A 24600-nucleotide genomic window follows, 5' to 3' on the forward strand; every position below is an offset into this window, starting at 1 on the left:
AAGCCATTCACATTTATTGAGAGAACTGGTAAGTGGGGCAAATTTCTGTTCATCCTGTTGAGTTGAACGTTATTGCTTTGTGTTCTCTCTTGAGCCATTGTGGAATCTGGCCTTTGACCTTTACCTTTTGGGTGATTTTACATTCTTGAGTGTTTATTGTGCTGGTCTGTGTGTAACACTATTTTGAATACGTCCTGGAGGGCTGGCTGTCTTGGTGAATTACCTCAGTCTTTGGTTATCTGAGAATTTCTTTATTTCTCCTTCATATACAAAACTTGGTCTTGCAGGGTGTACAAGATTCTAGGCTGGGCATCATTCTGTTTGAGAAGAGTGAGAATGGGGCCCCAGTCTCTTCTTGCTTGTAAGGTTTCAGCTGAGAAATCTGGCATTATTCTGATGGGCTTTCCTTTGTATGTTACCTGCTTCTTTCGCTTTACAGCTTGTAGGAGGGCCTCTGGTGGTTATTTTGGTCAATCTGATGACTGTATGTTGTGCTGTCTTCCTATTTGCAATGAATCTCACAGGAGTCCTTTGAGTTTCTTGTACCTGGATATCTAGATTTTTAGCAAGGCCTGGGGAATTTTATATCCTCAAATAGCTTATCCAACTCTTGTGCATTTTCTTCTTCACCCTCAGGGATACCTATGATTCTCACATTAGGCCTCTTCACCTAATCCCACATTTCTTGTAGGCTTTGCTCTATCTCTGTGACTGACTGACTCAATTGAAAGGTGTTACCTTCAATCCCTGAGATTTTTTCTTCTGTTTGAGCTACCCTATTCTTGAGGCTTCCCACTGTGTTTTGTAGTTTCTTGAATAAATTCTTCATTTCCAGGAGTTTGGTTTGATTTTTCTGTAATATTTTAATTTCTTTAGTGAATTTTTCTTCCAAGTCCTGGATTTTGTGTGTGTGTGATTTCTTTGTGTTGGTTATCCATTTTTTCTTGCACATTATTGAGTTTTCTTACAGTCCATGTTCAAAATTCTTCTGTCATTGTAGTGTTCTGAATTGGGTTAAGGTCCATTGCTGGAGAGTTGGTGTTCCCCTTTGGGGGTGTTCTTTCCCTGATTCCTTCCCACCTTTTGCTTTTTGTTTGGAAAATAACATGCCCTGTTGAGGCTCTGCACCAGTAGCTGCTGTTTAGGAGCAAGGCAGATCACAGCTGCGGCCTACCAGCCTGGATGTGTGTGCTTCTATGGTTGCTTGATCCTCCACTAGCGAGAGCCACTACTATGTTCAGGGTGGTTCTACCACAGTTGGGAGGTTACTGCTGATGGGAGTGGTTACTTGGGTAGCCTACTGTGGCCTCTTGCCAGGATTTTCCTTCCCTGCCTGTGGACCCCACTGTTGGCAGCCAACCGGACAGGGATTCCAGCCCCAGAGTTATGCTCCTACTGGATGACCTAAGCCGGTCTGACGAGCAACGCCACTGGGCTGTCCACTATTGATCTGTGCCAAGGCCCCGCAGATTCACGCTAGTCGCACAGGGAAAGTGGCTTTTCTTGTCTCTCCCTACCTCCAGGGGTGGAGCCTACCTCTTTTGGTGCGAAAGTTGCTGGCTAGGGGGAGGGGTGGTGCCCCCGTACGCCTAGCCCCTGTAAGTCCTGCAGCTGTTGGCCTCACATGACTGGGGAAGTACTCCGAATTCACCCCTCAAAACAGGCTGGCTAGGTGACTATAGGTCGTGGAAGGGTGGAGCTTGTCGCGAGAGTCCTGTCCTCTCTGCCTTCCACTCTTGACTGAACTGACCCGGCACAGTTCTGCCAAGGGCCTGGATTGAATGACCCTCCCTTCCTGCTCCATGGATTGGCCCTGTCAGGCCACCAGCCTGGATGCTCTCTCAAGACAGTGGCTGGCTTCCTAACCTTAGAAATTCTAGGATGCCTTCGAATGCGAGAATAAGCATAAACTGCAACAGGCACATTGCAAAAGAAAAATTTAGCTAAACTTTAGGTTTAAAAAACAGCCTTACCTATCCACACACCATACAGAACAGTGGCAAAGAGCTGAAGTAGAAGTACAATGTGTTACAGAATTTTTTTTTTTTACCAAGCTCTAGGAAACGGGCATTTCTCGTAACGAGGCTCTGCAGTGCATGCTGGCTCCGAAGGCCATCTAGTGTAACCATTTATCATCTGAGCCGTTCCCTGCCAGCACTCAGACCGCTCTGCTGAAACCCGTGGGCCCACACAGAGGTGACACAGATGTGAGGTCCTCAGCATGAACAAATGAAGTCAACCGGAATTCCAGCCCTGTGGAAAATCAGCTGTCACTATCCACACTGGCTTATATGTTACGTGTGGTAGGTGGGAAGCCCTGTATTCATCCTCGCCTTTACACGACAGTACTTACTATTCAGGGCCGGGTCCCCAGTGCCTCCCACTGTGCCCCACCCACGGGAAGCTCCACAGGTGTTGGGCAGAATGAACAAGTGACCCTGTGACGTCACTGCTGTAGCTCTTCCATTTGCTGACTCTTGAGCGAGGCACACTGCCCGGTGCTTCTGCCCTCTGACCCTACGGCGCGGCCAGACACACGGAAGCTTTAGTTACTGCGCAAACCTGGCCCCTCTGCCATCATTCCTTAGGGATACCAGTGACGCCTATTTCCAGACGATCATTCCCATCACCTACCCCACCGGGGCCGTGGTCTCGCTGTCCCAGAGAGACAAGCGTGCACGTGCTGGTGTGACACGGTGTGACCACATCTGCAGTCGGCTCTGGCCACCCTCTGGGTCAGAAGACGGCCCACGGGGCACCCTGGCTGCCCTGCTGCCCCCCTGTCCAGAGACAGAAACACTCCCACCTGCAAGCCCACTGTCGCTCACCCCTTTTCTTTGGTCTCATTTTAAATCCTAACAGTGCCTTCTCTCCATAAACCCTGACTTTTGTGCCTAATTTATGTCTGAAGTTTGACTTTAAATTTTATGTTTCAAAAATGCGTTTCTTTGGGTGACCTTTGGGTTCCCCAGGCTGTGGGGTCCAGCCAGCCTTTGCTGCTGCTTTGTTCCCAAGCCAGCCTGATGCTCGGGAGATGGTGGCATCACCTTGTCCCTGCTCACGGAGGCCTCCGTGCTCAAAGCCTCAGGTCTGCCCTGGGTTTCCAGCCGATTCTTTCCTCGTGCATCTCCACCCCGGCCTCCCAGCAGCCTCAGGCACTAACCCCCTTCCAACTCACTCTACCACGCTCACGTGCAGCGTCCGTGTGGCCAGGTCGGCAAAGGGTCCTGTTCCTGTAGCTCTGGCAATAAAGCAGACCCCTCCCCGCCTCCATCGGGGGCATTTCAAAGCTTGCCCCAGACTGACAGAGCTCAGGCAGCGGCCCTCCTCCCAGAGGTCGCCTCTGCCTGTGCCCTGGGAGCCAGGACCCAGACCCTCCCTCCTCACCCCGAGAACAGCTGCCCCCTCTCGCCGGCCAGTGGTGGCTCTGGCCTCTCAAGAAGTTAATTTCCCTGCCTGGCCGGTTCCATTCCCTTCATTCTTCACTTCCTCAGGCCCTACTTTTCTATCTGTACACAACAGATACTCATCTCAGATGGCCCTTTCAAGCCCACAGTGATCTCAGCACTAATCCTGTTGGTTTCATAATCATCTGTGCTGGGCTCTGGGTAATTTGAGGAGTTCCCTTCTAAAGGGAAGCAGTTTGTTTTGCTTTGCTTTTTAACCAGAAACGAGTGATATGGACACTGAAAAACTGACCTTAAGTGGCACAGAGCTGAGATTTGAACCCAGGCAGTTTGACCTCAAAGCCCAGCCTTTATCGTGCTGGGCTCACCCGCCTGGTCCAGCCAGATCCGTGCAAGGCACCTGCGCAGCCTGTGTGCTCTCTGTGGAATTAGGAAGCCGGATGTGCAAGGCAGCCTGGCGGGAACAAGACACGAGGAGGAGAGGCGCCCTCGCTTCTCTGCAGAACTTGAGAAAAACGCGGCCTGCAGGCGTGACTGCTCACCTCTCGGCAGGTCGCGCTCCTCTGCAGAGCCCACGGGCAGTGGCCGCCTCTGGCCCTGCGGCCCTGCGGCCCTGGCCCTCCCCAGCACAGCGAGCGAAGCTCTAGCAGAGGGCCTCAGCCCTCTGGGTCGGTGGGGCCTCCTGGGCGTCTGGCTTAGCCAGCTGCAAAGCGGGGCGGGAGTTCACAGCAAGGTCACCGCAAGGTCACCGCAGCCCACAGCCGCAGCCGTTCCTCCCTCACAGCTGCCCGCTGGGCCTCTGAGCGTGGCGGTCCTGCAGCAAGCAGAGTTCAAAGCCCCGGTTCCCTTCTGCTGTGGGGCCTGGCCTTGCTGCCTCTGGGCTCCAAGAAAGGAACAGAACCGTAGACACCAGAGAAAAACGGAACACAAGGTAACAGACAGGTGGGGCTTTCTGTAAAACGCACCTCGAGGTGTCCCGGGACGCCCGCGTGCAGGCAGGAAGGCTCAGGGCGGAGGGTCTGGCGTCCGTGGGGCCCTCTCTCCTCCCAGAACACACTCAAAGCACAGTGTCCCTTCCAAGACCTGCGGGATCCGAGCTTGTCATCTTCCAGCTTTCTCGAGTCTCCTAAGTCACAAGAACTTCCTCTGCACATGGGCAGGTCTGTGTTGTATATGAACCATGTTTCCATGGTAAATAGATTTTAAGAATTTCCAAAGGACAGACACAGTGTCACCAACAGCAGAGAGTGGAGCCTCTGGCTGCCTCATGTTTGAAAGCGTTAAAAATAAAGACAACACTGACATTTGGGGTTGTAATGTGACGGAATTACAGTCTTTTAAAGGCAAGAACCACTTATCTACACTACATGTAATATTCAGTGTTTTGTTCACTTGTCTAATTGGATTAAAATATTTAGCTCCCTTTAAAATCTTGATTGTGAATTTATATTGCAAAATGTAACGTCTGACTCAGGAAGCAATAAGTAGAGCAAATGTATCTGAAGCAATATAAAATTCAATTTATTTTTCTTCCCTGATTCTTCGTCTGAAAGGATTCACTCTTGGACAAATCAAACTGTTAACGGAAGAGTGAATCTGGCTTAAATGAAGCTCTATGTGCTTTTCAATATTAATTGCGCACAGAGAGCTCAGTTACAAAACACAAAGTTAAACTGCGTGCTATCGGAGTTCCTTGGGGAAGTTTCTCTGAGGGCCGTAAGACGCTTCTCTTGCAAATGCAGCACCCGGGGTCTTATGTCATTCCTTGAAAACACTCAGGCAGCAGGGAGTTAATGACATTTTAGCTGCATATGTTCAAGTTTATTTAAAAAAATATGCAAGTCACTTTGGTTGACAGTGTCTTGTACACAGTTTTGAAAGAATCAGGGCAAACTTTAACAGAGTCAGTTTTTATTTGAAAAATATTTTCTGGGAATGTATCAGTGTTTATTTTTGAGACTGACAATTCGGGTGAAAATCAGGATAAAAACAAAAAAACAACAATTTGGTTGAAATCAAATTGTTTGTTTTCATCTATTTAGAATTCTTTCCAAAAAATCTTGGTTCCGGAGGAGGCTTTCTAATTTATTTTATTCAGTGTATTTGCTGTTCTATTCAAGCACCATCTGCCTTGCAGGTAGCTAACTTGTGGAGGCTCCCGAGTCAGCTGGGCGAAGCCCCCCGGGCTCCCAGGCCGGACCACAGCGAGCTGGGTGACCACCTCCAAGTCCCCACTTGGGTGACCCACACCAACGGCAGGCTCCCTGCTCAGCCGGGCCCAGCCCGTCGGCCCCGGGGCTGCCACCTTTCTAGGGGTCCCTCCTCCCTTCGCTTCCGGTCCCAACAGGCCTCTCCTCCCCGCGTCCTCATCTGCGTCCCCGTGCTTGTTTGCAGCTCCCTTCCCTGAGTCCTTTGGTGCAACGAGATAATGTCGATGATCCTGAACATAATCACATATGGCTGCTGGATCCGTGCACCAGTTTAAATCAAATTAGAAAGTAAATTCACTGCCAAGAATGCTTAAAAGTCATAGGGCCAACTGATTAACCACTGACAAGTCAGTTTCCGACTCTGTTTTCTAAACTGTAAGTGATTCATACGAAGGGACTAAAAGGGAATCGCTCTCCAGACTGAGCGCCGAGGACCTAAACAACAGCCTGCCGGGCGCGCCGGCTATCGGAGAACACGAGTCGGCGGAAACCATGTCCATTAGCGAGTAGGTGCACAGACACACGCAGTCATCGTGGTGGCTGGGGTAATCCTCCCAGGACAGCTCACTCCCGTCCCTCCCTCTCCCAGATGCCGTTCTCCCCAGACGAGACTCGTATTTCCTCACCAGCTGGCTCCCCCTGTCCTGGCCAGATGTTAGGGGCTCCGGGCTCCGGGCTGCAGACCCCTGACCTGCTCCCAGCTGTCAGGCCCTGCCCCAACTGCCCTGGGACCCACGTCCCTCGCGCCAGATGCCACCCCCACACCACTGCTACTGAGGTTTCGGCCTCCCCCAGCCAAGGTCGGCCTCCCAACAAGAGGGGAGAGCGCTACTGCCTGGTCCAGGCCTCAAACAAAAGGCAGGCAGCAATGTCTGTCCGCAGACGCACGGTACCTGCAGAGAGAAGGGAGGGGACTGTGGCCCGAGCTGGGTTAGTGCTTCAATGTCCCCATTTCTCCACAAGGACCAGCATAGCCAAGCCATGACATTGAGAAAGCCATTTTCTAGAGTGAGGCAGGAGACTGACCAAGCCGTTGTTTTTAGCGAGTCCTAAGCGCAACACAAGACAAGAAACAAGCCTGGGGCTTAGCGGTCAGCGCCCTGGAGCCTGGGCTCACAGCGCCACTGCCCCGTGTGGGGACGACGGGGATTCTCACTGCAAAATCGCCACCGAGGCACAGTGACCGTTACAATTAGCTCCCTCTGCCATACGTGTTGTGCGCGTTTCAGAATGTAAGCAGAAACAATCTAGAATAATACAGCCCTCTGAACAGCCTAGACGTTCCCTGTCAGAGGCCACAGGCCAACCCCGGGCCCCACCGTTCGTCACCTGCTTCGGGGCAGCAGGCCTCGGAACACAGGAGCAAACCGGAGGGATATGACTCAGCTCAGTGCAGCCGCCTGGACCAGAAAATAGCCACTCTCTTGGGTATTAAGTGGACAGAGATTTTGAGTTTGACGTTCCCAATTAAGTTAGACTCAATTCCTCCAGGCTGAGAAAAATGGAAGCCTTCAGCTAAACCATCCCTAAACCGGACATGAAGGCAGCTCGCACCCTCCGGCTGCCCGTGAGCTGGGCCCAGAAGACTCTGTCCCGGGAAACAGAGAGGGTGGCTGATCACTCCGGAAGCCACAGGAGGCAGCTTCCTCCAAAATACCTGCTCAGGGTCAAAAGCAGCCTGACTTTTGGGCTCAGTTAAAGCTGCCTAACTCACAGGTCAAGTTTATTCGGCGGCAAAAAACGCATCGCACAGGTCCAAGTCCACCGAGAGCCCCTGCCCAGAGGCTAAGGGGCTTAGCCTCTTCCTATGGAATTCGAAGAGCGAGCAGGCTAGCAGTTTAGACGTTCAGCAGGGAGCTTGCGAAACTGAAGCCCTGCCTCCTCCGTGACCACCAGCACTCGCTACTGAAAGCCAACGTTTCCTCTACCAAATTTCTTTTGTCATGTTCGTATTAAAATAACTCCAAGTGTAACATTTGAATCTGAAAGGCCTCTTTAGAGACGAGCCAGATGGGCCAGTATCAGATAGCACAGGTTGGGCAAATCGTTTCTATTGCTTCAGGCAAGGGAAGAAAGACCCGCTGGTTTTTCTGAGGATTTTTTGAAGTTTGGGGCTTTTTAATTCATTTTGTGAAAATTTTGCAATGCATTTGGCAATGACCGGAGTTTTAAAGGCCTGGAAGAGGCTTCTAAGCCTCGATGGCCCGTGTTAGGATCTGAGTGTGCCGCAGAGGAAGCAGATGGGGAGTGAAAAGGCAAAGCCCACGTTACCAGGACCCAGTTCAGAGCTCAGAGGACACTGCCACGTGCTCTGCGCTCCCACGGAAGACTCTCCACGACCCGAGTTCTGAAAGAGTCTTGGGTTGAGAGGCCAAAAGGTTCACTCTTGCCATGAAGTCACGGCCTCTCCAGCATAGGTGGCAGGAGCCTAGTCCCCTGCAGCCCCAGAGGCCCTGCCCTGTGGCTGGGGAGGCCTAAAGCTCGCACAGCTGGGTTCCTGGCTGGGCCGGATGGAGCACGGGGGACTCGTGGGGGACTCGTCCAAGAAGCGGGGCAGAGAGGAGTGGAGCTGGTCCTAGGGCTGCTGCCCTCCCTGCGTTTCTCTCCGGGCGGCCGCCTCTCAGGACCACTTCAAGATGAAGGGAGAAGGGAAAAGAAAGACGCTGACATTTCTTTAGCCCACTACGTTATGTGCCCGAGAGCCTGCCAAGCACGTCCAGCTGCACTCATTTAATGCTTCCAATGTCCCTTTGATTTAGGTGGGCAAAATGCACACTGTGCAGATGGAGAAACTGAGGCTGAGAAAAGACTTAAGTGACTTGTCCAAGGCTTCACCACAGTGACACAGCCTGGAATCATTCTCTGTTCTCTCTGGCCCCAAACCCGCAAGTTCTTAAACTTTACTGTCCTCCAGAATCGCCCCACGGCTTGTGGAGAGGCGGGTTCCTGGGCCCTGCTCCCCCACACTGCCCTGGAATGTGCAGCGAGGCCCTGGCCTCCCCGATGACCGATGACCGGGTCCATGGGGCATGTGGCACGCCCCCCACCCCCGCCCCGCCTGCCCCATGGGCGGTCTCAGAAGCACAGGGGGACACAAGAGGCAGGTTTTCGTCCCCAGCCCTAGCTCAGTGACAGAAACCAGTTGTGCTCACTTATTTGGGGAAAAAAATGGATGTTTAGCAGAGGGATTTGGTGGGCTGAGTGGGAAAAGCCAGTATTTACAGGTTCCTTGATAACCCTTCAGCACAGGGTCATTCTGAAAGGAGACTGAGAGAGAATTCCTCTGCATTTTCATTTCCAGATGCATTTTTCCTATTAATCATTCCAAGCTCTTATGGTATGAAGTCCCCCGGGCGCTCACGGAGCACCTGGGTGCGAACCTAATTAAAGACGGAGGCCACGGCCAGCCACGAACCACCTCATTATCCTAACAAATTGCTTGATGGGGCAAAAAGCACAGCCTCTCCGACAGGAAGCGAAGCAATTTAGAAAAAAGGTTTCATCCCGTACTGCAAACTCACCTGTATGCTTTCTTTCCTCCTTATCCCTGCTGGTGCCCCAGATCTAACCGGGGAAAGCCTGGGCTATGGAGTCAGACTTAGGTTCCATTTGAGGTGTCCCGTCCTTGCTAGCTATATACACTTGTGTAAGCCTCAGTTTCCCTATCGTAAACTGGAGACAATAATGTCAATCTTGCCAGCTTGTTCAAGGGTAAAGAAGTTTCCCACTGCCAGGCGCTCTGCAAGCACCCCAGATATTTGCCCGATTATCAGGCAGCTAATTTAGGACAAGACGCCTGCGTTCCATTCACCACGACTTCCCTAATTGGGAACACGTGTTTCCTCAACCAATTCAAACCATACACATCCTTCCCAGGAAGTTCAAGCCTGCCCTCCTCCAAAAAGCCTTCCCTGACTACTGGCATCCTCCCTGCTTCAGCTGCCTCAGCAACGCAGCTGCATGGTGGGGCCCGGCACTCGTGTGACTTGTGGACTCAGGGGCATGGGTGGGTTCAGCTGCGTGGACTTAAGCTCCATCATGAGGCCAGGCCCACAGCTCACATTCTCTGCACGCCCCACTGTGCCTCGCACAGTCTTCAGGCTCTCCTTCCCAGCTTACTGGCTGGCCAATGTGATCAGTAGACATTTTAGCCTGTTAAGATGCCCCCAAAACACCTCTGTGCAGAGTGCCCAGAGTCCTCTGTGGGCTGAGCCCACCCTTGCACTGGGTTTTGCACGGTACCTGGGTTCGCAGACGGTCCACCTCTTCCGACAGGCTCTGTCTTTCCAGGAGAAGCTCGTTCTGCTTGTTGAGGAGCTGCACCAGCTGCTGGGCCGTGGCCTGGCTGTGTTTATCCAGCTGCCTCAGCCTGCAGAAAAACCCACCGCAGCATTAGAGACGGGGTCTGGGAAGTGGGGGGCTGCAGAGAGCAGAGGGGACAACAGCAGACTTCAGCCTTTCAACCTGCTCCATTGCCCTGTGTACCTGAGGGCAGCTCCTGAAAGTGAACTCTGTCTGAGCTGGAAGTCCAAGGTGGCCCTGGGGTGCAAGGCTCTGGCTAGCAGTGGGCCCTTGGTACGCATCTGCGAAGGTGACCGGCACCGCATCAAGTGTGCATGGGAACTGGGGGCCTTCTCAGTACGCTGCCAGTGAGAACACAGGCAGATAAGCTGGGCAAGTAGAAGAAAAACTGAAACCTTAAACTCACAAGCGGAGGTCAAAGACAAGGGGCCTAAATGCCTCCATTGTTCAGCTGGAACCGTCTCTGGCAGGCCAAGCAGACGGCCGGCCCTGGCTGGGGAAGTGGGTAAGGGACATGGAAACACTGAACTAAGGGTTTTCCATTATTAATCACTGAGTCAATCACGAGCTCTGGCATCGCTGACCAGATGTCTTTAAAGATCCTAAATTTGTCATTCTGCTGATGGGCCCTCCTCTACAGACTTGCTAATTCACGCAAACTATTATCCTCATCTGTCCACAGTCGGCCTCCTACAGCCAGTAGCACGTTCACTGGGGTGGAAATGTCGGCTTTGGATTAAATTTGGAGTCGGACTACCCAGAACTGTTCTGGGGAAAAAAAAAAAGTTAGAAGTGTGCCCTTCCTCACCATCCTCACCAACCAAAAGCACCAACAGCAAATTAACTCACATTCTCACCAGGAAAAAAATTTTGAAAGCTCCGGTGCATTTCAAACTCCGGGCTACCGCGTCAAAAGCCTCGCAGACACCGGCCTTGGGCTGCCCTGGGTTGAAGCTCTCCTGGGCCGGCATTTCCGATGAGCTCTGAGCACAAACATTTATTAATACAAGGCCAAAGATTCCGGCCTTAGGGTTGGGGCACGATGCTTTACAAAAAAAAATGACGCAGCATTTGGGCACTGGTAAAACTGCACTGTGGGAAACTTAGCAATATTCTAGTACTTTCCTCACACTTCCCCCGCCCCGTACTCCTCTGCAAAGCACAGCCCTGTTCTTGCCCAGACTGCGCCTCCTGCCTTCGCCCACCCGCCTTTCTCTGCCTCCGGTGGATTTGGCTGGAGTCTCTGCTCAAGGGGCCTAAGCCCTAGTCCCGTCCTCACCCCAGAACACTCTGTGGGCGCCCCGTTGGCAGTGTCACCCAGCCTTGCACCACTCTATCCTGGCCCGCCCTACCTGCGCAGGGGCAAAGCGAAGACTGACGCCTAGGCGGAGGCGGAGGCGGAGCCGGCACTGCGCATGCTCACACGGCCCGCCCCGCCCCTTGGGTTGGCCGCCCCGCCTGACCACGCCCCCCACGGCCTCTGCTTCCTGCTGGTTCTGGCCAAAGTGGAAGGACTCACGGGCGCGACCTGGAGCCACTTTCCATGGCCCTGCCCGGCCTCCCGGGTGAGGCCGGACTGAACAGATCAGCAAAGATCTCCCACCCGAGTGCGACTGCCTTCCCGGTCTGTGCTGTATAAATAAGACTGATGCTCCCCACCCCACCTCCCACCCTCCCTCTGATCTTGGAGGAAGAAGGTTCCTTCTGCTTTGGGAAGCCTCATCTGCCCTCACCCCACCTCCGTCACGCTCATACCCGAGGCCAGTTTCTCCGGAGTGCTAGTCTCAAAGCCACCCCACCGGGGCCAGACTAAACAAGCTTTCCTGCAGGGAGCGGCGGGAGAGGCAAGGACGCCCGGGCCAGCGGGGTGGCCAGAGTCTGCCCAGGCCAACCCACGGGCACGTGCGACCGACCACCACTCATCTGACCACCCACTCCGACGTGGAGCACCACAGAGAGGTCCCGTTGGAGAGACAGGTGATAATAGCCTCCTTCCTAGAGAAGCCATCTACTGCTTCCATATTTATATTAGACAGGAGAAAAGCCAATTAAGTCCTGGGTGTGGAGAGAGCCACGGGCTAAGAGCTCGTTGGCTGCCCGCTAGCCGGAAAGGAATGGAACAGAAACGTGATAAATAAGTGACACCATTAAGGTTCATGGCAAGAAGGTGCCAGGAGTTGACATTGTCCATGTGGTCCCTTGCCCTGTGCTTGAATCAGATGGGCTCCCGGTCCTGCAGACTGATGGGTTCAGTATGTGTTTTGGAACTCCTGAAAAGGGACGGCTGCCCCATCCAGGGCGACAGGCAGAGCCAAAGCCTGCTGTCACAGCACAAAAAGCCGGCCATGGGCAGGCCACCCTGGCTCGGCCTCCAGAGATGGGGCCAGCGCCAGCTCCTGCCTAGACTTTCCTCCTGTGGAGTCTTCAGAACCTGGACGAGGGGCACTCTGGGGAGTTTTGCAAACGGGGGGCCCCAGTTACTGAGGGGGTGGCGGGGGGTGGGGGGGAGCCCCCACCCAGACTGGCTGAATCAAGGGTCTGGGTGTGAGCTGCAGACCAGCTGCTCAGGTTTTCCAGAGACGCACCCCTGCTGAGAGCAATGAGACCCGAGAAAGTCAGCCTTCCTTCACAGCCCAAGCCCTTGGGTCGAAACTGACTCATTTTTCAAATCAACTTGAACGTTCCAAGCAGTTCCCCTCAGAATTGTTTTCCTCCCTGTAAAAAAATATGCACCTCTTTTGGGGGGTCAGCCTGTACTCTGTCACCCCACATACAGCAATGAAGTCCATCACAAGCTTGGAAAAGATAAAATGACATGCCCAAACCCACATTTGTTTAAAAAAAAAAACAATTTAGATAAAAGGGACTTTGTTACGGAAATACATTTCTGTGGCAGCTCTTTCAAGGGCTATTATGAATATTGGGAAAACAGATTTTTTTTTTTCTTAAAAAGATATTTTTGGAAGAGCCCCAAACATTGCACAACTCAGCCTACACTCTGTTAATGGATATTTCTTTGCCATCGATTAGAGATTTCTTGGGGTGTCCTATAGACACATAAGCTGTATTTTATCCTTCATGGTTACTGCTGTCATTTTTGCTGTCCTCTCTTCAGCCACCAGCTGTATCTGTCACCACTGACAACGGTTAACAACCACAATTATCTAGTTAAACTGATAACTGATTAAATGAATCAAGATAATCTAATAAAAAGTTTCTATTATTAGAGTAATATAGATTATTTATTATCACAATCCTAGGAGGTACTTTCTCATATTATCATCCCCATTTTACAGATGAGAAAACTGAAGGTGGGAGGTTAATCAACTTGCACAAAGTCACACAAGTAACTGGTAAAGCTCGGAGTCAAATCCCGGCTGTACCCAGGTGTTCTTAACCATTGTTAATGGCTGGTTAACTAATTGAGTTAATTCACCAAACCAACCAACCCTTGGTGAACACTTCTTAAGAGTCACGTCCTAAGGTAGATCCTGGGTCTACATCAGGGTGACAAATGGTCCGTGCCCTCAGGGGGGGTCCCCAGCCAACTGCAGAGAGACCGACTCGGAAACAGGTGCCAACTTCAAACCGGACACCGTGAAGGACAAGTGCAGTGGTCACTATGCGGATGAGAGGTCTGGGAAGGTTTGTGCCTGCTTAGGAGCCAGCTTATCATTGTCACATACTGAGCGCTTGCTGTGTGCCAGGCACTGTGCTAAGTGCTTATCATTTATTAACTTTAGTGCTCACAACAATTCAACACAACAAGTGAGGCAGGAACTAAGTATTATGACCCTTTAAGGATGAGGATACTGAGGCACAGACAAGATCAATGACTGGTACAAAGTCACGCAGCGAGCAAGCTGGATGCGGGAAGGTGAGCGGGTGCTGGTCAGGCCAGGCCCAGGGGCAGGGCCTTCCACGTGGGGGTGGCACGGCAAAGGCCACCGTGTGTCTGGAAACTGCAAGCTGTGCAGGGTGGCTGGAACAGAGGCTGCAGGCTGCTCAGAGGGAGGTAACACTGGACCCGGTAAAGCTTTGTAGCCAAAATAACAAATACAGACTTTGTCCTGCAGGCAGTGGTGATGCCATTTACCAAGAGAGGATGGCAGGAGGGACAGGCCTGGGCTAGAAGAGAAGGTCTGCAGTCAGGGTGAGTCTGAGGTCCCTGGGACATGCACCCACTAGGCAGTGGTGCAGCTGGGGGCCTGGGAAGGGCTGGGCCGGAGCCCCGGCTGCGCAAGCCAAACCTGCCGAGGTGAGGCCGTGAAGGAACACGGGGCAAGATTTGCCAGGAAGAGACTGGCGGAGATTTGCAACTGGGGCAGTTTGTTAAAAATGCAGCTATCCAAGCCCCCGAGACCTACTGGCTGAGAACCTGTGCTGCAGTGAGAAGGGAAGAGCCCCCAGGACAGGGCCTGGGCGGGAACAGCCACATGCAACAGCTGCAGAGCACGAGGAGCCAGCAGAACACTGAGATGGCGATCCCGGAGGCAGGGGAAGAGCAGGAGGGAAGATGAGCCCGGAGGGTACAGGGAGGAGAGGGGTGAAGGGGGCGTGGCCAGCTTGTGTGACATGCCACCGGGCATGCACGGGAGGTCCCTGGCTAGGGCAGCAGTCTGCTTGGAGGGACTGGAAGAGGGCGGCTGTTAGGGTGAGGGGACGGTGGCTAGAAGGAGGGCAGGGGATGGGAGTGACTTGGGCCACTGGGGAGGAGGCCCCGAAGGAGAAAGCAGGGGGCATCCTCCAGGCAGAGGGGGGCAGAAGACTGAGACCTTCCTCCCTGAGGCCAGAGGGAAGGGGGGCGAGGGTGAGCCTCGGAGGGCAGGCGCCAGGTCGAGGGCTCGACTGTTTGCTGAGAGAAGGGGCAGCGGGGAGGCGGCACTAGAGCTGCCACAGAGGACCAGGGCGCTGAGCGGGGACAGGGGATGTCAGCCAAGCTGAGGGGCCTCTGAGGAAGACACAGGCCCTGACCTCACCTTTGGGTGACCTGCCGGCCAGGGCTCAGGCTCTCAGTCCCTCCCTGTCCCTGTCCCTGCCTGCCCCGGCCTGCGGCGGTGAGGCATTTACTCTTCCTCTTCCACAGGCTGAGAAACCTTCTCAGTCAGTGTCAGGTCTCAGGGTAACCGTTGTTTTGAGAGAGTGCAATTTCTTGTTCTGTTTCAGGCTCTTGTTTTTAGCCAGTTCCTCTACAAGGCAGTAAATAATGAAATGAGCAAGGGTGGGGGGCTGCCGCCACCGGGCCTGCAGGAAGGAGCCCCGACAGCCGGCAAAGCACACGAGGCTCCGTGCAGCAGGAAATAGAATCGCCAGATTTCAAAGCTCACCCCTACTTCCTGCCTTTTTCTCCCCAGGCCTATATCTCATCTCTGCAACTGGCAGGGATTCTGTCCTGTCCCACAGACCCCTAGGACGTGCTTGGTATCTGCATCGTGCTGTCCTGGGACCCTGTCAGGGGCAGAAAGCCATCCCCTGTCCCACGACACACCTGTGCTCCCTGCCCCCACAGGCACGGTGGGGTCAGCCGGTCCAGGAGGAAGGACACGTCCAGGAAGCACTGAGCCCAGGCTGGTGTCACTTTTTAATCTCAGGCACAGGGCCCATGGCCTTCAGGACCTGCAGGTGCACAACCGCCACCCTGGGCAGGACTGGGGGTTTTGGGGGGAGAGGAGCAGCTGTCCCACGCTGGGGTAGAGTGGTCAGCACGGGCTCCCCTTCCATGCAAAGGCATCACCAGGAATTTCAGGCGTGCAAGGGGCAGCAGTTACCATGGGAACACACAGGCCCAGGTTTGTTAGGGCACAGAAGCGGCTAAAATCTCCAGGGACTCCTAAGTGTGCTGGGCCTGGACAGATCTCTAGTGGTCCAACAGCGATCCTCCCGGCCACACCCTGCACGCATTATCAGAACCAGCATTTTTTAAAAATATACAAGACTTCAAGATAAGATGGAGCAAGTGGTGAAATACAAAACAACTTTCTAGAGCTGAGTGGGCTGGGGAAAATATCTTATGCAAAACAGAAGCGGTGCAAGCTGCCAGCTCTGGTCCTGCGCTTCAGACACCCATTTGCTATGAATACTGTGAAAGCCAGTGAATACATATATTTAAATTTTTTAATGTTGTATGTGATACATACAAAATATATGCAATGTATAAATAAGTTATGAGGTATAATCACCAAATGAGCACTTGTCAACCTAGCACCAGTACCCACGGGGCCACAGCCAGTGGATTTCTTCTTCAGGCCAGCTCCATTCTTCCCCAGGGGTGGCCGGTAGCCTTGTGCACACATGTTTTTCAATTCGAGATTTTAGTTTCACTCAACCATTTCACCTGGGAGCTTCCTACAGACTACCGTTGGGTTTTGTGTTTGGGTTATTTTTTTTTTTTTTCCCCCCAGCAGTGGTAGTAAAACATCTTTTGTTCTGAAATGTTTTCAGATCAGAACCCCTTCTGTGTTGGTCATTCTTGACTACAGCGAAGACCCACAATTTCCCTGGGAGAGGCGGCCTGTCCGTGGAGATGAAGAACATTTTTCAAACAACATATGGATCAAAAAGGTACAAATATGTGAACTGTGAAATATGCCCTCACTTCTCTGCTACTCCCAGTTGTACGCTCTGATATTTACTGAGCATTTACTAAATGCCCAGGTGCGTAAGCATTTTACATTCATGAACTAATTTAATCTTCATAATAATACTGCACAGGAGGTGTTATAATCATCTGTATTTTGTGCCTAAGAGAAAGCAAGGCGCAGAGAAGTGAGTCATCTGCCCAGGCTCACACAGCTAAAGGTAGAACCAGGGTTACCGAAGCCACCAAGGACACCCAGTGGTCCTCAGTGCAACTCATCACTCTCCCTCTTTGGCTCTGTCCTGGTCTCTCACTTCCCCATCCTCTCGCTCCACCTTCTCGGGTATCTCCTTCTCTTCTATCAGACCTTCACATGCTGGTGTGAACCAGGGCTGGGCTCAGCTCTCTCCGTACTTGAACCGTTCTGCCTGTGTGAGTTTTTAAACCTGCACTCGTGGCTCCAAATGGAGAGGCCAAGGCCGAGGACGCTCAGCACTTGATCTGGCCTCAGGCCCTTCCCCAGCATTTCCCCGACCCCCCAAACTCACCACACGGCACACTGGACTCATCTGCCAGTGCTCCTCCCCCTGTGTCCCTCTCACATGGGTGGGACCAGCCCCGGTCGTCCACAGGGCTCAGTGTCCCAGCTCTGCAGATCAGCCCTCTAAGCCTCCGAACCTCTCCCCGGCCCGTTCCACCCCGCCCGTTCCGCCTTCGCTCGTCCACGTGGGATTGTCAGCATTCCTCGTCCAAGTTCCTGCAAGGCCCTCTCAGGGGGCTGTCTGTTTCCACGTGGCTCTCTCAAATCCATACTCCCCACGACAGCCAGACTAGAAGGATCTTTCTGAAACAAAACTCTCATCATGGCTGTCTCTCTTATGGCTACCTGTGGCTCTAATCCTAAAGCCAAACTCCTTTGCAATGGTGACAAGGCCCTTCACTGTTGGCCCTGGCCACAGTCCCCTACCCCCAACACCCCATATCCCAGCTGCTCTAAACCACTCTGCAGAAATGCCCCACCGCCTCCTGCCACCATGCTCATGTTGTACCCTCTATCTGTCATGCCTTCTCTCCTAGCCCTTGTGTCTGGCTTCTCTCCGTCCTGAATGTCCCATCCTTGCAGTGCTCCCCACACCCCTCTTCTGCACGTCCCTGTGACGTCATGCATCTTCCTCCAGAGCAGCCACCCACACGTGCCACCGTGACTGCCCGTCTGCCTCTGCCCCTGCCCCTGAGCTCTGCACTTCCTCGGGCAGGCCTGGGACCTTGCTCAGCTCTCAGTGTACGTGTGCCTGGCATGTACGCTGTTAGAATGGGCACGCCACTTACCAATGCACAGTGTTTATGCTAAATATAAAACCTGTAATTTCACCCTAGTATAAATATGCTTCAATATGTAATAACTTTGTTCCTGAACAAGTATAACCTATACAATATTTTAAGCATGCTATTGGGATTTTCCATTTAATTAGAATACTAGAAGCAGTGAATGAGGGCCGGGCTCAGAAGCGAGGATGTGGGTTCAAAATCCTATCACAAACCAGATGTTCTGCCTGGAGTGGAAGCTTGATCTCTCTCAACCTCAGGTTCTCCATTTGTGAAACTGAGAAAATAAAACATCCAGAACTCCTGAATCAGAAACTCTGAGGGTGGGGCCCTGCAGTGTGTGTTTTAATAAGCCCTCTGGGTGATTCCGATGAGTTTTCATGTGTAAGAACCACTGCTACATTATAATTCACAGTATTAATCACACATACATAAAGGTTCTTCTGGAGAATAATGTGTCTTCACTTTTGATCATCAAGACAACCAACTGTCTAAATGACAACTATCCCAGTCTCCTCCTAAAATGTTCTGGTGTCAGGCGCGAGAACTTAAGCAAATTCCGTGATCGCTTTGAATCTCAGCATCCGCACATGTGAAATGGGAGGATGGAGCTGGAGGTGAGGGCAGCAAACTGCAGACCACGGGCCAGATCCGGCCTGGCCCACTGCCTGCTTCCCTGCGACCTGCCAGTTGAGAATGGTTTTTTGAAATGATTGAAAAAAAAAATCAAAAGGAGAATAATACGTGAACGCTGTAGGATATGCAACTTGCAGGGCCCCTAAATAAACTCCCATTGAAACACAGCCATGCCCGTTCATTCACGTGCTGTCTGCGGCTGCTTTTGCAACTGTAACGGCCGAGAGGCTGTGACAGAGACCATATGGCCACGGAGCCTAAAATATTTATTACCTGACCTTTTAAAGTTTGCCAGCCTTGGGGCTAGAGGATGACTAAGTTCTCTTCCGGCTCCACATTTCTACAATGCTATCACTTTACAGAATTTTACCATGTTCCTGTCTTCAAACACCACCAGCTCTATAGTCGCAACAATATCCCTAGGTCACCCAAGGTAAAGTTTTGAAAACCCGATTACCTTAATGACAGCTCTAGGTAATTAATTGTGGTGAAAAAACCATGTTCATGTAAAGTTGTATACTTTGTTCCAGTACTTAAAAATTGCTGCTGCATTTTGCATAATTCCATCTCATTAACGTGGTCATACTGAGTCAGCGAGAATAAACAGTGTGCTTAGGAATCTGGAACACATTCTAGCTTGTTATCCTTACTCAGAAAGTTAAGGCATTTTTTTTTTCCAGAGACAGGGTCTTGCTCTGTCACCCAGGTTGGAGTGTGCAATGGCACGATCATAGCTCACTGTAACTTCAAATACCTGGGCTCAAGGGATCCTCCTGCCTCAGCCTCCCGAGGTGCTGGGACTATAGGCACATATCCCTACACCTGGCTATTTCTTTCTTTTTGTTTTGTAGAGATGGGGTCTCACTATGTTGCTCAGGCTGGTCTTGAACTCCTGGCTTCAAGGGATCCTCCCACCTCAGCCTCCCAAAGTGCTGGGATTACAGGTGTGAGCCACTGCGCCTGGCCAATTAAGGCACTTTTAATGGCTGGTTTGCCATTTAAATTTCTTTTGCCCAAATCCACCATATTCAATAATGCAGGATTATTCCTGAGGATCATGCAGTTCTGGGGAGAGTTTACACCTTCAGTAAAGAAAATTTAAATTTATGTTCCTGTACTGGCCCTTCCATTTCTCTTTCTCTCAAATTCCCAATTAGCCTTGGATTCCTGCAGAGGTAGATAGGGGCTCCTTAAGGGCAGTGATGGGAAAGATCCTTGCTCTTCTTTTTTGTTGCTGTGTTTTGTTTTTTTTTTGTTTAAGATTTTTTTTTTCTTAAATCCTCTTATCTTCTAAGAGATCCATGTCCTTGTTGACAAAAGAATTCTGTCGTGTTAGAGCTGAGGGGCACCTTTGAGATCATTCAGTTCAGCCCATTATGGTGACACTGAGGCCCAGAGAGTACAAGTGACTTGCCCAGGGTCACGTAGCCTGTCTGTGGTTAATCTAGGGCTGGACCCCATGTCTCCGGACTCCAAATCCAATGATCTTTGCAGCATTTCAAACTCCTTTCTTAAAAGGCCCAAAAACGTCTTCTATTCCGTACTAAAACATAAGAGAAAGCTGACACACTAGGCAACTTTCTGGGAAACAGCTGACACAGGCTCATTTTCTGAGGCCTGGGGGCGTGAGAAAAGAGGAGAAAACTCTAGACCCATGCTTCTCCAACTAGCTCAGTGAAGAGAACCAGATTTGGTTTTGTTTTGATTCTTTTTCAATTTCTAATCGATTGCAGACTGATGGTTTTGTGAAGTACAATAAGAATGAGGTAGCATTGTCTAATTGCTATAAAAGTTTCTAAATACTCTCAATTTCAGTTCTTGTCTTGTCACAGACCTGCAGCAAACAGCTTGAGGACTGGCCATAGTCTGGAAACCACACTTGGAGCAGCATTAAGTCCACAGACTGGTGTTGGCATGAAGGATGCAAAGCCAGGAGGCTGGAAGCTCCAAAGACCACCTTGGGGAAACTGACTGGTGGGCCCCCACGGTGCCCCTGGGACCCTCAGTGAACCCTCAGCAAATGGAAGAATGGCCAAGGCCACAGGTTTAGCTCTTCAGGCTGCAGGGCCACTGCCTCCAGCAGGACCCTGAAGCCTCTGACAATGCATGTCACCAGGGCTCTTCACAGACCACCTGCTTAAAACAGCATTTCTACCAGAAAAGGGGCCCAGTTTCATCTTAAGGCAATTAGCACTACCTGTTGCATTGCTACCTTATAAGCTTCTTAAAAATGCAAGTGCTCTCTGGCCAAGGCTCAGCTTGTAAACCACTGACGGACTGGGCGTGAATACAGGATCCTGACACTGAAACCACAGGGACAGGAGTTGATGTGACAAGAAATCTTAGACTTTGAAGAACCTAGAACGACCATTTGCCTCAAGCCTGAGTTAGCTTCACCAGCTCTTTTTTAATCCAAAGCAGAGCCCTGGTGAGTGCACAGTCCCATTGTGCAAAGAAAATGGGGCAGAGAAATGAAAATGGTTGAAAATCAGAAGCTTTGCAGAGTAGAATCTGGGCTGCATCCAGCTAAAGGCCAGACAGAAGCACTAGCAGGAAAACCCACTTGGCCTCTCATACCAGATCCTACCTCACCCAAAACTTAAGCACCCTTCTTGAAAAAAATGGTTTATTTGGGAATAATCTCAGACTTACAAAAAGGTACAAGAATATTACAAAGAATACTACCATATTCATCTATTATGATAATTTTGCCCCATTTGAATTATCACACATATTCTCTCTCTCTGTATATATATTTTTGCTGAACTGTTGGACAGTAAGATGCATGCATCTTTCCCTTTTCTCCTATATGCTGCAGTGTACATTTCCTAAGGATAAAGATATTCCCTTCCAGAACCAGTGTATTATCAACCATAGTAAATTTAATATTAATAAAACAACTTCATCTAACCTGCTGAATTCCAATTTGTCCAATTTGACCCAGTAATGTCCCTTTCCCCCCCTCCAGAACAGGTCCTTTGCACTTAGTTGTCATGTCTCTTTAGATTTATTAATATTTAATGTGGAACAATTAAAGACCAGTTTTATTTTGATGAATGCTATTTGCAATGAAAGAACCGACACAGTCTTAAAGGAAGACACGGAACTATCAGATGCATGGCGGGGTCTTCCTCAGTTGCCATCTTGGGTTTTGAGCGCACAGTGTTGTGTTTTCATAAGATTCTGTTTTAATGAGGTCCTCCCGGTGCTCCCAGGACTAAAACCTTCCTGGTGTGGTCCTGGAGTATATCAGGTTCCACACTGTAGTGAGGTCCTCCTCAATTTCCTTCACATTTGACCAACCTTGGGGTAGCCAAATTGGCCGCAGAGGTGTGATGGAATAGGAGCGAGACCACGGCAGCTAAGTAACCAGATTCAATCGCTACGCGCACTTATTGGCACACGTCTTAATTAGGTTTTAATGCAAGTAATTTGATAACAACTCCTGGCCATCCACTACAGAACTGTCAATGCAGAAAGCTTTTTATTTAGTTCCTCTTCTGTCTATACCAAGGCAGCCTCCCTGCTGACCCTTGTCAAAGAACCCCATCTGCTGGTTGCCACGGTAACTGAAGGCGACCAATTGAGCTGAACAGAGTGACTCAGAAATAAAATCTGCAGCCAAAGGAATTCTGCAAAGAGTAATAAATCATTTAGTAAAAGGGGGTCCTCCACGCAGTGATGAGTGTTGGGATAATATGATGGCATAACTCTTCCAGCGAGAAGGTCCATGACAGATCAGAGTGATTAGGCCTGCTGGAGGGCTCATTTGGTGTCGAGTGGGCTCCAGCAGCAGAAGAGACAGGGCCTGCCCAGCTGTGTGCCACCGTGGGGGAGAAGGAATGAGCCTAAGTCAATTTTTTAATATTTGGGCTGCAAAATTTTGATTTTTAAGGAGTGGCAAGAGAACCAGTCTAGGCTTCCAACACTCTCCTTCCTCGATTTTTTCAAAGTGGCACCAGTTAACAGGATGCCTCGTGTGGCCCAGGAAACCGTCGTGGCCTTGAGGAAGGTGGCACAGAAAAAATATTAAGATTGTTCTGGAGTATGCCAGTTTAACACACCTCTCTGTCATCAATCAACTTTTAGGGGTTCCAACCAGAAACCAACCGTCTATGTGCACAAGGCTTGCAGTCCTTGAAATAGCAGGGGAGAGCTCGGGATGCAACTCATTCAGCTCAGAGGGCCCAGAGTGGCACTGCAGGATGGTCTCAGAGAGGTGCGAGGGCTTTCTCTCTCCACAGGACTTGGGGAGTGTTCCTCACAGAGCAGGTACACATCTTTCCCAAGTTAAGATTTCCTGAATAAGAGGGGTGGAAGGGAAAAGGAAGAAGGGACCTTTTGGGGGCTGCTCTGGGTGACAGCAGGCAGCACGCAGCTGCCCGGAGCCCCTCACAGCACAGGCAGGTCCAAGTCATGGCCCCAACTCCTAGTGAGCACCTGCTTTGTAGACAAGGAAACCCCTGCCAGGCAACAGTGCCCAGATTGTAAAAAGAAAACCCCCGGACATTCTAAAGCATCCACACGGTATTTAATCCCTATATGCCAGTCCCTGGGTGCTTGTGTTGGGGGAAGCAAAGCCCAGCAGCAGGGGACACAAGTGCCCCGATAGCAAATGACAATGGGAGAGAGAGGCTCTAGGGCAGAGGCCTGAGGGCCTGTGTGTATTCGGAGGCAGCCTACACTGCCACCCCCTCCCACCAGACTGAATGCCACCTTTTTCTGACCCTTTCCCAACCCCTGACCCACATGGCAATGGAGCACCCTGTGTACTGTCACCCCGGAGGTAATTTTCGGCTTCAGAAAGGAGCAACTGCCAAACAGAAGGTAGATCCGCACCACCCCCTTCCCTAAATGTTGCCAATAAAATGCTTTAGTCTTAGTTTTAGTGAAATTCCGTTGTCGTCGGAGCTCGGGAGCGACCGTGTGCGCTCAGGAGGAACCTCTCCGCGTGCTCTCCGTGCTCGGCGGGTTCGGAGAGCTCCGCACGCAGCGCCCCGCAGTGCCGCGCCCGGGACTGCCCCCCTGTCCCTCCCGTGCTAGGCAACTGTGCTTCTACAGGTGGGACCGACACCGGCGACAGGGCTCCACGTGCGCCTCCCGTGCACGCCAGCACCTGCTCTCCCTCGGGCCACCTCGGCTCCGGGAGGGAGGCGCCCTTTTCCCTCGGCGGGCAGGGTGGCCTCGGGCGCCAGCTCCGAGCGTCGCCGCCCAGAGCAGTGTCCTTCCCGCCCACCCCAAGCTCCCCGCTGCGTCGCTTGTGGACACAGGGCCGGCTCGGCCGAGCTTCCCGCAGCCCCGCGGGGGGCCGGAGTCCCGCACCTGGAGGGCGGCGGGCGCGGGCGGTGGGCGGTGGGTGCGGAGCATCTGGCTCGGGACACTCCGCGGGGGCTCGCGGGGCCTCTGGACTTTGGCAGAAGGAGGGGATTAAAGCGAGGTGGCGGTTGAGAGGAGGAGATGGGTGAAAGCTTCATTAACTCCATGCTCACGTCCCAAGTTCTTTCCCCCGAGAAACAGGGAGAGAGAACGTTGATTTCCCCGTGATGGGCAAGGTGCTGCCTGACTGTATTTGCTTTCCTTACCTTTTAATTCCTTATAGGTAAACAAATAAATGAATCATTGTTTGTTGATGATCATGGAGGACTCACATTTTAATTAAACAGGAAAAAAAAAAAAAACCTTGGCTAATAGGCCAAAGAAATATTGCCACCCGTTTTAATTTCTATGTTAGTGATTAAGCTTCTTATGTGACTTAATTGGAACTGGCAAGGATCTTAAGAACTCTAAGAAGTGAACATAAAAAGATGCTGGATCCCCTGTCCCCCCCCCTCCCCCCCATAACCAAACCGATTTTTAAGATCAATCCTAAAAGGTGCCATGGAAAACAGGACTTCCTGATGCCATAAAAATATTTCCTCACTCAGTTGTTCATACTGGAATGCCCTCCCCCTCTTTACAAAGTTGCCATTAGTTTCATTCTAAACCCCACTTCCAACGCTTTGTCTCTGCTCACTCTCCCGATTTCGCCTCCATATTTCAATTCCCAGACACTCTTGAACTTTTGCACACGCTGCCAGTTTGAGCCTGCACAGAATAATCAGTATATTAATTCCACTCAGAGACAGTGAGATTTTTCTAACAC

The 24600-nt window shown here is 51.4% G+C and overlaps 1 protein-coding gene across 3 annotated transcripts in view; it reads right to left on the reverse strand.

The window, feature by feature from the left end:
* Nucleotides 1–24600, reverse strand: part of SDCCAG8 (SHH signaling and ciliogenesis regulator SDCCAG8) — a 202155-nt gene that overhangs the window by 5135 nt on the left and 172420 nt on the right. For all 3 annotated transcript variants that reach the window (XM_069484544.1, XM_069484546.1, XM_069484545.1), the window contains one exon: nt 9860–9986. In XM_069484544.1, the coding sequence (XP_069340645.1) occupies nt 9860–9986 (127 nt within the window). The remainder of the gene's footprint in view (nt 1–9859; nt 9987–24600) is intronic.

Source organism: Eulemur rufifrons, chromosome 11, assembly GCF_041146395.1.
Source record: "Eulemur rufifrons isolate Redbay chromosome 11, OSU_ERuf_1, whole genome shotgun sequence".
Taxonomy (NCBI): Eukaryota; Metazoa; Chordata; class Mammalia; order Primates; family Lemuridae; genus Eulemur; species Eulemur rufifrons.